Genomic DNA, 12,697 nt, shown 5'->3' on the forward strand with positions numbered 1-12,697 from the left:
TACTGTTAATCTTATTGAAGGATCATGTATTGATCACTTCCCTCTTGCTGCTTTCCAGAATCTCTTTGCTTTTCAATAGTTTTATTATAATGTGTTCTGATGTGTATCTCTTATGGGTGTATTCTACTTATAGTTTGTTGAGCTTTTTTTAACATATAGATTCATGTCTTTCATTATATTTGGGGACTTGTCAACCATCGATTTCTTCAAATATTCTTTCTGCCTCTTCCTCTCTTTATTTGTTCTTCCATAATTATGGTAGACTTAATGGTGTCCCACAGATCCCTTTGGCTGTTATTTTTCCATTCTATCTTCTTTCTGATCCCAGACTGGACAATTTCAATTGTCTTATCTTCAAGTGCTGATCTTTCTTCTGCTTACTAAAATCTGTTCCCTATAGTGAAAATTTAATTTCAGCTATTGTACACTTCAGCTCCAGAATATTTTTAAAAGAATTTTTGTCTTTATTGATATCCTCTATTTGATCATACATTGTTCTGCTTTTCTTTAGTTTAGTTGCCTAGGTTTTCTTTTGCTGAGTATATTTAAGATAGTTGACTTAAGTCTGGGCTTACATGGCCATGGTTTCAGTCACTTTTTTTCCTCCCTGAAAATGGGCCATACTTTGTGTGCCTTGTGATTTTTTTCTTTTTGTCAAAACTGGGATATTTTGAATATTATAAATCAGTGCTGGAAATTGGAATCACCCCTTCCATACAGGATTTACTACTATTGCTGAGGGTTACTCTTATCTTTCTAGCAATGTTCTCAAATTGTTTTCTCAAGGATTATATTCTTTGTGCATATGGTTATATAAGGCTCTGTTGTATTATCTCAGTGATCAGCCAGTGACCTGACAGAGATCTCCTTAAATGCTTGTAGCCAAAAGGGTGGAGGGAGAGCCCACCAAACAATTCTCCTTGTTTTTTTCAGATTGGCTCTGAACTGAGGCATTTTTTTTTTTTAAATGCTTAGACTGGCCACCTACAGTTCTGTTTATACTATATCTCCTGTTTGTACTAACACTAAAGATCATTCAGAGATGTAAGCTTAGGGTCCTTTTCTGAGCATGCAAAGATCTTGGACATATGTGTTTTATGTATCAGTAACTATCTTTTATTGCTAAATAATATTCCATTAGATATACCAAATTTTATTTATCCATTCATGAATTGATGGACACTTGAACTGTTTCTACGTTTTGGTTCTTATGAATTATGCTGCTATGATATTGTGAACTCTTTCTAGGCTAGTATGCATATTATATGTATTTATACATACATCTAATGCTGTATGTATTTCAATCCCATTATATAAACAGGTTTATGGAAATATAGCTGATGTACAATAAATTGTACATATTTAAAGTTTATAATTTTTTAAAAATTAAATTTATTTTTTTATTAGCTACACATGACATTACAATGATCTTGGCAATTCATACATTTGAATCATTGGGGTATAATTTCTCATTTTTCTAATTGTACAGATTGCAGAATCACACTGGTCATAGAGTCACCTATATACATACAGCAATCATAATGTCTATTCTCTTCTGCTGCCCTTCCTATCCCCCCTATTCCTCCCCTCCCCTCCCATCATTTCTCTCTATCCAATCTAATGTGACATACTTTTTTTTCTTTTTCTCATCACAACATCATACATGTATTCTGTATAACGATGAGGTTCTCCTTCCATCTTCCGTGCAACTCCCCTTCTCCCTCTTTTTCCCTCCCACCTCTCTTCCTTATTTAGTGGTAATCTTCTTCTCATGCTCTTCCTCCCTATCCCATTTTGAGTCACCCCCCTTATATCAGAGAAGACATTCAGCATTTGTTTTTTAGGGATTGGCTAACTTCACTTAGCATAGTCTGCTCTAATGCCATCCATTTCCCTGCAAATGCCATGATTTTGTTATTTTTTAGTGCTGAGTAATAGTCCATTGTGTATAAATGCCACATTTTTTTTAATCCATTCATCTATTGAAGGGCATCTAGGTTGTTCCACATTCTAGCTATTGTTAAAGTTTATAATTTGATATCACCGTTAAGATGCTTTTTCCATAATCCTCAAGTTTCCTTCTGCACCTTTGTAATTCTATGCAATCCTACAACCTAGCTTCTACTCGTAATATAATATGAGGCTTGGTACTCAAAGGCAAAGTTCTTTCATTGATAAAATTCACAGTACATATTACGTACTAAATGAATGGTATTATTAAAACTTGTTAGGAGACAATAGTGGTATCAAGATTATTTATGACTGACAATGTTTAGTGATTCATAGGATGCCTAGAACATTTGTTATGGTAAAGCTTTCTGAACATGATGCTGTATCTGGGAGGTGCATCAGTATATTAGTTACCTACTCACGTAAGAAATCAACCCAAATTCTACTAGGTTAAGACAATATTTAGTATCTTATAGTTTCTGCTGAGATTTAGGAATTTAGGGGCATTGTTCCTGGGGGTGGGAAAGGAGGTTCTGGCTCAGAGTCTTTCATGAGGTTGTGGTCCAGATGTCAGCAAGAGATGTAGCCATCTTAAGGTTGACTGTGGACAGAAAGCCCAAGTTCATTCCTTACTATTGGCAGGAAGCCTCAGTTTTGTCATGATGGGGACTTTTCCATGGCATTTAGCTTCACCAAGAGTGAATAATCCAAGTGAAAAAACAAAATGGAAGCCACAATACCTTTTATGTTCTAATTTCAGAAGTCACATTTTATCATTTCTTCCACATTGTACTTTTTAGAAGTAAATACAACCCACCATCAAAGGGAGGAAGAATTTAGCTCCACCTTCTGAAGGGGGTACTATTAATGAATTTGTGGACACATTTTAAAACCATTATAACCAACAAGGCAATTCATGCAGAAAAAAGTTATGAAGATGTTTCTGCTGGGCATAGTGATGCATACGTGTTATCCCAGCGGCTCGGGAGGCTGAGGCAGGAGGATGAGAATTTGAAAGCCAGCCTCAGCAAAAGCAAGGTGCTAAGCAACTCAGTGAGAACCTGCCTCTAAATAAAATACAAAATAGGGATGGGGATGTGGTTCAGGGACTGAGTGCCCCTAAATTCAATCCCTTACCAAAACAAACAAACCCCCCAGATGTTTCTATTGTTGCTGCCTTAGGAAAGAAAATTATTCAGCCCTTGTCTCCTTGAGCAGGTGGTTGGATCTAGATTTCCCATAATATATATATATATTTGGGGGTGGGTACCAGGGATTGAATTTAGGGGCATTCAACCACTGAGCCACATCCCTAGTCCTATTTTGTATATTAGAAACATTGTCTCACTGAGTTGCTTGGTGCCTCGCAGTTGCTGGGGCTGACTTTGAACTACTGCCTCAAGTTCAAGCCGCTGGGATTACAGGCATGCACCACAACACCTGGCCCAGATTTCCCATATTTTATCACAGTAAATCTATTTTCTCCATTTCCTTCCTAATATACTGGGTCCATCCTAGGTAAAGAAATGTTTTGGGGCTGGGGTTGTGGCTCAGTGGTAGAGCGCTTGCCTAGCACGTGTGAGGCACTGGGTTTGATCTCCAGCACCACATAAAAAAAACTAAATAAACAAAAATAAAGGTATTGTGTCCATCTACAACTAAAAGTTAAAAAAAAAAGGTTCAAGGGCTGGGAATGTAGTTCAGTGTTTGAGCACTTGACTAGCACGTGTGAAGCTCTGGTCTTACAGAAAACAAAACAACAAAAAAGAAAAATATTTCAACTAATTTTCAAATCCTGACCTCATAGAGATGTATGTTGAATTTCTCTGTAAAAGAGTTTTCATTGGGTTTCTGTCATAAGTCTTTTGGTCAATCAAGATAGCATCTTGACACATCTTCTTATGCTTAAGCTTAATATTCATGCTATATGCAGACTATCTCTCCTGCCAATCTGACTTAGTGTATTAGTTTCCTATGGCTGCTGTAACAAATTACTACTAACTAGACAGGTTAAACAAAATAAGTTTATTCTTGTACAATTCTGTAGGTCAGATGTTCAAAGTTAAGGTGTCAGCAGTGTTGTAATCCCTCTAGGCTCTAGAAGAGAATTTATTTTTGCCTATTCCAGCTTCTGATGGCTCTTAGCATTCCCTGACTTTTTTAACTGTATCACTACAGTCTCTACCTCCATGGTTCCAGTGTTACCTCCTTTGTCCTTGTTACCTGCCTTTACCTCATCTTATAAGGACACCTGTCATTGGATTTAGGGTTTACCTGGAAAGTCCAAGCAATATGTTCATATCAGTTATATATTTTTATACAATTTGCAAAAGTAAAATATTCTAGTATTATTTTTCTTAAATGGGGATTCACAGATTATAAGTTTCAGGCCCCCCAAAACTTGGACTTCACTCCTATATCTGAAGTAGGAATCTAATTTTAGTATTTTCCTAAATAGACAGTAATTGGTTCAATAGAGTTATTCAATTATGCAAACCCTCTCCCACTGATTTGTAAGGCTATTTCTGTCCTTGTGGCACAAGGCTGGGGAGGTGGTGAAGCAGGAGGATCTAAGCTACCTCAACAACTTAGGGAGGCCCTGCCGCAAATAAAAAATAAAGAAGGGCTAGGGATATGGCTTAATGGTTGAGCATCCCTGGGTTTAATCCCTGGTATTTAAAAAAAAAAAAGTCATAAATGAGGTTTACTTCTTTTTTTTTTATTCTTTTTTTGAGGGGATTGAACTCAGGGGTACTCAACAATTGAGCCACATCCCTATTTTGTATTTTTAAATTTTGATACAGGGTCTTGCTAAGTTGCTTAGGGCTTTGCTAAGTTGCTGAGGCTGACTTTGAACTCTTGATCCTCCTGTGTTAGCCTTAGCTCTTTACTCAGTCCCTTTGGTGTATTTATCTATCCTCCAATTAATTTTAGTCTAATGGAAGTTTGTAGGACTGTTTTTGTCCTCTGATAGAGTCTTAAATTAGACCATTCCACTGGTGATATCATCTACTCTATTATAATGAGACTTACAAACAGGAAGTTAACTACTTTTTCTTGAAAAGCTTAAGTCAGTGGGAAAAATACCTTGATTTTTTGTTGGGCAGAAGTTGGACTCTACCTACCTTTTCCAGTCTCTGTTCCTGGAGAATCAAACTACTTCTTTAATAGAAGGTAATAGTAAAATATTATCTGTAGCTAACAATTCCTCTCTTACATCCTGACTACTTCTCTTACAGTTCTACATGATTTTTTCAATGTCTCACAGCACTTTGTACATTTTCACTTAATCATAATATTTTAATTAGTTATTTATATCTGTGATTTCAATTAAGTTGAACTCCTTCTATGTAGGCATGCCTAAGTGCCTAGCATGGTATATGCCACATGGTTGGCATTCAAAGAATGTCTGTGAGGTTGGGGCTGTACTAAGATGGTAAAATACTTCCCCAGCATGTGTAAAGCTCTGGGTTCAATCCCTAGTACCACTACCACCACCATCACACACACACACAAAAAAAAAAAAAAAAAAAAAAAAAAAAGGCTTTGAGTTAATGAGTAAATTCATAACATCAAACTAACACTTAAATAACTTCAACCAATTATGATGATTATTAATTTCCTACCAAATGTACTTCACTGTACCCAATTATCATAGTGAAAAACGCCTATATAAGATGACTAGATACTTGTACCCTAAGAATGTTTATATGCTTTAACTGTTTAGGAAGCTAATTATTAAGTGTTTTGTGGCTACTTAATGTATATGACCAAATCTAGACAACCTTGTTGTGCTATTGATTCTAGTAATTAATTTCATTTTTCCATCTCAAAGGAGAGAAATGCTGTAATCTCAGGGGCTTGGGAGGCTAAGGCAGGAGAATTTCATGTTCAAAGCCAGTCTTGGCAACTTAGGCCCTAAGTAACTTAGTGAGATCCTGTCTCCAAATTAAAAAAAAAAAAAAAAAAGGGTGGGGTGGGGAGGGGTGGGAAGTGGGGGAAATGTTACTTGAAATCAGAAAACTTGGGTTGATTGGCTGTGGCCACTGGTAATGCAAAATTACCATTTTGCATCTGAGTTTCATGTTCTCATGTTTTGTTATAAATGTAACAAAGAATAACATGTAAAAAGTATTAAATAAGTAATTCAATAACTGTCCAGGTAAGTATATTTTAAAGTTTAATCAAACTTCAATCATTTCATGAGTAAATCAAGTTATAATTTTAGTGTTCCTGAAATAACAAAGTTGAATTAAGTTCAGTTCATCTCTATTATTTAAAATAATTCCTCCTGCTATGAAACGTGTCAATAACTTAAACAGTAGCTGATTTCTCAATTATGTAAAATCCTCCAGATACTACCAATTATCAGTTTGTATTCCACTAGAAAATGATTCATAGACTAACTCCTTGTTTTTGTCATTGGTATTTCCTCAGTCCTGGAGTTCTCTGCATCCTATTAATTCAGCTTGGTGATAAAGGAAAGAGGCTATCATATGGAAGGCTTTTTATGAGCCAGGTCTGTCCACATTCAGATGGTCAGGATGCAGTTACTTAATAACACCCATAAGAAAGGCTGAAGAATAATCTAGCCATCTACATAGGAGGAAATGGAAACAGATTTATGAATAATTGTTAAAGTCAATCATGGCCATGATCTTTTAATTACCACATAATATGCAAGGTGCCCGTATCCCATACATATACTACTCATAGAAGAAAACTGAAGGAGTCTTTCTCTACCTGTTCCACTCACCATTTAAGTATTTAAGAACTTCACCTAAAGATTTCCAGTTTCTCGTCTGGCATATAAGGAGTTTAGAAATTGTCTCTTCATCCTAATGTAAGAGATGGCAGGAATGTTGGAATTATCAGACCAGGAATTTAAGAAAACCTATTAATATGCTAAAGGCTTTAATGGAAAGATGAACAACATGTAAAATCAGATGGATAATATAAGCAGAGAAATGGACATTGTATGAAAGAAGAAAAAAGAAATGCGAAAACACTATAGCAGAAATGAAGAAATTGAGTTAATAATAATTCTCCAAAACAGAAAACATTAGGTCCAGAAGGGATCAGTGGATAATAATACCAAACATTTAAGGAATAAATTATACTGATTCTCTACAATCTCTTACAGAAGTTAGAAGATCTTACTGAATCAATCTCTTACTGAACTTCCTAACTCATCCTATGAAGCCAGCATAACTGTTAATACCAAAACCAGATAAAGACAGTATAAGAAAACTACAAACCAGTATCTCTCAGGAGAATAGATTCAAGAGTCCTCAACAAAATATTAACAAATTAAATTAAGTAATGTAAAAAAAAATTATACACGAAGGCCTGTTATGCTCTGGGTTGTACATGTCCCCTGAAGGCTATGTGTTGAAGGTTTGGTCACTAGTCTGTAGGAGGTGGTGGAATCTTTAAAAGGTGGAGCCTAGTGAAAAGAAGTTAGGTCACTGGAGATGTACCTTTGATGGGGATATTAGTCCCTTCCTTTTTCTCTTTTTTTTTTTTTTTTTTTTTGCTTCCCAGTTCCTAATAGATAAACAGCTTTGATTGACCACATGCTCCCAGACATGATGTTCTACCTTGCCCCAACCCAGAACAACAGATCCAAGTGACCATGGACTGAAACGATTAGCCAAAATAAGTCTTTCCTCCTTTTGATTATCTTAGGTATCTTGTCAGTGACAACTAAGATAGGACTGAGATTTAACCCAGGTATGCAAATCTAGTTCAATGTACAAAAATCAACTAATGTATTCCATCACATCAACATGCTAGAGAAGAAAAATTACAGATCATATTGATAGATGCGGAAAAAGCATGTTACAAAATCAAAATGACATTCATGAAAAGGTCTTAGTAAGCCAGCAATAGTTTGGAACGTCCTCGATTTGCTAAAGTTATGTCTAAAAATCCTACAACTGATAATGTATTTAATGGTGAGAAACTTCACAGTTTTCTCCTAAGATCAAAGCCTGCCTCTGTAGAAACTTTAGTTAATCAACTTCCCTCAAAGTCTTCTAGAGGAGACTTAAAAATATTTGTGGGGACAAAAGTTGTATAATAAAAAGACTTACAACTGTGGGAGACTTGGAAAACATTGCCCACTTGACTATTAAAAAAAATAACGAGCAGTGAAACATACTAGTAAAAAGGAATTATATTTATCTTGACTGTTCATAGAAAAAGATACAGGCTGAAAACTACTTTTTTTTTTTGGTGTGGTGCTGGGGCTTGAACCCTGAAATTACTAAATTTTGATACTTAAGAGCAAACAAACAGCACCCAGATGATTTTCCTAAGTCAGCAATTTGGCAATATTTTGTTAGCTCCAAGAAAAAAATGGCATACTAAAACAAAAAATATTTAACATTCTATTATTTAGTTTAAAAATGTCAAGACTTGTATCTCCTGCTATGTATCTTAATTATCTGGTTAATTTATCCTAATAGAGTGTTTTTATTTATTAGACTACCGCAAAATAAAAGTAGGTCCTTTTCTGTTTCTCTAGAAAAATGACAGGACGCGGATCACGTAGTGTAGACTACCGAGAGCTCCACAATTAGAGGGAGGAGTCATTTTCTTTATATTAAAACCTCTTAGTCATGGCTTCAACCTGTTTGCTTTTCAAGTGAAGGAGATAACTAAGAAATTACTTTATTTGCCTAATTTACCAAGTTTGTATAATACTCAAATTGTTGGAGTTATTCATTGAGGTTTTTATGAGGAAGCAGCTGCTCTGAATTAGCAATTGGCTGCTATTCCTTTTCTTTTTGCATGAAACATTTTCCTTAATAAAAGTCGAAACACCTTGGCATTCTTATTTATGCCTCTTTGCCCCTGTAGTCACTAAAATTCTTTCAAGAAACCAATTTTTGAATTTCAGTAAAGTGCTTTAGGCAAGGGTAGGTATTAAATAACTTTACAAGAAATGTCTATTTTCAAAGTTCAGTGGTAGGTGTTTACTTCAGAGGTTGCTAAAAATAAGCTGATTTAAAAAAAAATTAGGTAGCATGTCCTATTATTCCTATAAGGTCAGTGTACACTCTGAGTTCCTTGACTTTGATAGCTTGCAAGCTGCTACAAAGAACGGTGTATTTCATACATTCATAATAGCCTAGCAAAAACCAATACTGATCTTCAAATTTCAGAATTCATTCCCAACAAGTACTTTCACGTTGTCTCTAGCATTCTGCCTTCCTTCATTTTGATATTCCGGCGGCTTTTTTGAAATTTCATATCAGATTGTAATCTTAAGGTTCCCCCAAATCTTGCACCTGCCTCAGCAAAGTAGGGTATACTCTACCAATGCTTCGTGAAAGCAAAACAACAACAACAAAAAACAAACAAACAAACAAACAAAAAAAACCACGCGAGCCTGTTTAATCCTAATGCATCTTCCAAAAGTGTACATCCTAATCCTTTCATTTTTTTTTCTACATCCATCCTCTTTCCGTCAACTAAACTTCGGGCCTAAATTTAAATTTTTCCCGCTACCTCGCTCCTCCAACCTGCGGCCTGTTACCCCTGCTCTTTCATTCAACCCAAGTTCTCTGCCCGGTGCGTCGGTTTCCCCAGAGAAACAATTATATATATATTTTCCGGGTCTGAAGTACTAGGACCATCTCCCACGCAGTCACGGACCTATGGACCCTAGCGTTGGCCCACCTAAGATTGACCTCCACTTCGGGAACAGCCCTGGGTGCAGCGATCTCACACCCTCAACCACCATCTCTCGGGAGCGCCACTTCCGGATCTCGGGTGTCTCCACTTTACCGGTCCGCCCCCTGCCTTGGGCACTTCCTAGAGCTTTGTCCTGACAACTATTAGGGTTGGTGCCGAGGTGCAAGCTAGCCGTTTTTAAGAGTTCTCCAAGAAGACCCATTAGCTTCAAAGACCTGAGAAATCTAGAGGGGCTGCTGAGTGGGAGAAGAGGCGGCAGAGACGTACTGTTTTGAGCACGGAGTGAGGCACACCCGGAAGTGGCGCTGTACTGGAGCGGCGACGCCGCCGGGGGCGCATGCCAGGTACCGCGAGGTGGAGGAGACGCCACAGCAATCTGGCGTGAGTGTCTCCAGAGGGTGGGGTGCGGTGGCCGCGGTGGTGGGAGTGGGAGCGGACCTGGCTCTCCTTCTGGTTCAATGTTGGAAGATCCGGCTGGGTTCCGGGAGGCGAGGGCCTTGCGGGGTGGCGGGGCTGGTGAAGGGCTGCAGCAGCCTAAGGGAGCTTGCTTCTCCTCCTCTCACTCCAGGGGACCCGCTGTCTTCTCTCCCACTCCTCGCCGGGCCAAGTGAGGCGAATTGTAGTAGCTGGGAGTCCGCTTGAATATTCTCTGCTGTGGTAGTTGGCGAGCTGCTGCTTTTCGGCCTTTCCAGTCCTTCCTGAAAAATGCTTCTGGAGAAACCTCGCTGCACCGCTGACTCAGTTCTAACGTTTCTGTGTTAACCCTTTTCAGAGTCTGACTTTGACCCTAACCTTAAAAGATGTTGGAGTCATATGTAACTCCAATTTTAATGAGCTATGTGAATCGCTATATCAAGAATTTAAAACCTTCGGATTTACAGCTTTCACTATGGGGTGGAGACGTGGTTCTCAGCAAGCTGGAGTTAAAGTTAGATGTGCTGGAACAGGTAAGCTGTGTAGCTGACATTGACTAGAAACATTTTCAACTTTTTTTTTTTTTTTGGACATAATCTGTTTTCTGTGCTTTGCCTTTATGCTGTAAAAAAATGTACTTTTCCTGCTAACGTATTTTGGGCTTCCCTGAAACTAGAGACTTTATTTTACATATATATTTTAATGGTTTCTTTTAGTAAGGGTTTATAACAATAGTATTCCCCAAAGTTGTTTCAATTGATAGGAAAATGTTTTCGTTGTTCTTGTCAGAATTGTTGAAACTGTTAATTCTCCTCGATGGGGAGGGGATAATGTACATTTCAAAATTATGTCTGAAGCTGCAAAATGTTACTTTCTTGTTTTCCTTTTTGGACAGTGGAAGAGTGTGAAAGACAGTAAGATTAGATCTTGAGAAAGGTTCTTTCAGTAGGAAATATGACATTACCCATGGCATCCTCACAGAACTCAGTAGACACAGATTGAGAATGGCAGTAAAATTGAAAGTCTCTTTACTAAGCCGTTTCTTTTAATGTGAGAATGATCTGAAGTAAACCATAACTTCATAGTTCACATTTATTAGTTCATTTAGTACACTTAATAGTAACATATTCCAAGCAGTTGTTACATTTGAGGATACAAAGTATCCGTGGAAGCTAAAGGGTCAGAGACCTGCTGCCTTTTAGGTGATGAGGGAATACTTAATCTGATGGTGGTGATTATCAGTTTTTCTCTTCCTCCACCTGCTCCATTATTGAATAATCTAGAATTAATACTAAGAAACTCTTGGCTTCTTTTTTCCCTCAGATTAATTGTGTGTCTTAATTTTTTTTGTTTTATTTTTCTTAATAAGCACAAATCTCAGTTTTTAATGTATACACCTGTGTGACTACCAGCACTCTTAACAGTATTGCAAAAGCTTTTTTGTGTTCCTTTGTATTCAGTATTCATACTCCTAAAAGAGATGACTGATAATCTGATATCTGTCAAAAAATAGATGTTTCATTCATTCTTTATGTATATGTGTGTATATGTATATATACAGATATATATGTATTTTTAAGTTGTAGATGGACAGAATACCTTTCGTTTTATTTGTTTTTATGTGGTGCTGAGGATCGAACCCAGTGCTTCACCATGTGCCAGGCAAGCACTCTACCATGGAGCTACAATCCCAGCCCTTGTTCATTATTAAGTGTCAAATATATTGGAATCATTTGTGTCTGGCTTTTATTTTTTTCATTGAACATTATAGGTGAGATTAATTTATATTGTTGGATGAACAGTATTCTTCATATTGCCCTATTGTATTCCTTTTAAAAAAAATTTTTTTTGTAGTTGTAAATGGACAGAATGCCTTTATTTTATTTGTTTATTTTTGTGTGGTGCTGAGGATCAAAACCCAGTGCCTTACACAACCTAGGTATGCACTCTGCCACTGAGCTATAGCTCAACCCTGTACTCTTTTTTTTCTATATATTTTTAAATTGTAGATGGACAAAATACCTTTATTTTATTTATTTATTTTTATGTGGTGCTGAGGATTGAACCTAGTGCCTCACATGTGCTAGGCAAGCACTCTACCACCGAGCTACAGCCCCAGTTCTGACCTATAGTATTCTGTTGCATAAAGAGTCCATGGTTTACTTTCCTATTCAGAGAACATCCTTGTACATGTATTTTGATGGATGCAAGTATTAATTTCCTGTAGATGTATACTTAAGAAGTAAGCATGTGTTTAATATATACTGCCAAATAATTTTGCAAAGTGGTTTTTATCAATTTACAGTCTCACTGTGTATGAAAATTCCAGTTATTTTACATTTGTTATTTTAATTTTAGCCTTCCTGATGGGTATGTAGTGATATCTCATGTAATTTTTATTTGTATTTCCCTAATGACTAATGATGAGAATGGTTTCTTTTCACATACTTACTGGCCATTTGGATATCCTCTTTTGTAAATTCTCTTTAAGTTTTTTGCAGTACTGGGGATTGAATCTAGGGTTGCTCTGCCACTGAGCTATATCTGTAGCTTTTTTTTTTTTTTTTTTTTTTTTTTTTTTTTGAGACAGGGTCTTGCTAAGTTGCTGAGGATGGCCTGGAACTGGTAGACC

General features: G+C 36.9%; 1 protein-coding gene across 16 annotated transcripts in view; it reads left to right on the forward strand.

Moving 5' to 3' along the window:
* The first annotated feature begins 9,754 nt into the window (after positions 1-9,754).
* The window catches only part of Vps13b (vacuolar protein sorting 13 homolog B), a 756,023-nt gene continuing 753,080 nt past the window's right edge, over positions 9,755-12,697 (forward strand). For 4 of the 16 annotated variants that reach the window (XM_046464891.2, XM_046464888.2, XM_058585633.1 and 1 more), the window contains exons 1-2: positions 9,755-10,032; positions 10,424-10,598. In XM_046464891.2, the coding sequence (XP_046320847.1) occupies positions 10,452-10,598 (147 nt within the window). In that variant the 5' untranslated portion in view covers positions 9,755-10,032; positions 10,424-10,451. Of the gene's footprint in view, positions 10,033-10,219; positions 10,599-12,697 lie in introns of all 16 variants that reach the window. The other 12 variants (XM_058585636.1, XM_046464894.2, XM_058585637.1 and 9 more) reach the window with 7 other exon arrangements.

The sequence above is a fragment of the Marmota monax genome, unplaced genomic scaffold (assembly GCF_021218885.2).
Source record: "Marmota monax isolate L192 unplaced genomic scaffold, Marmota_monax_Labrador192_F-V1.1 WCK01_AAM20220418_F8-fsc00003, whole genome shotgun sequence".
NCBI classification, from domain to species: Eukaryota; Metazoa; Chordata; class Mammalia; order Rodentia; family Sciuridae; genus Marmota; species Marmota monax.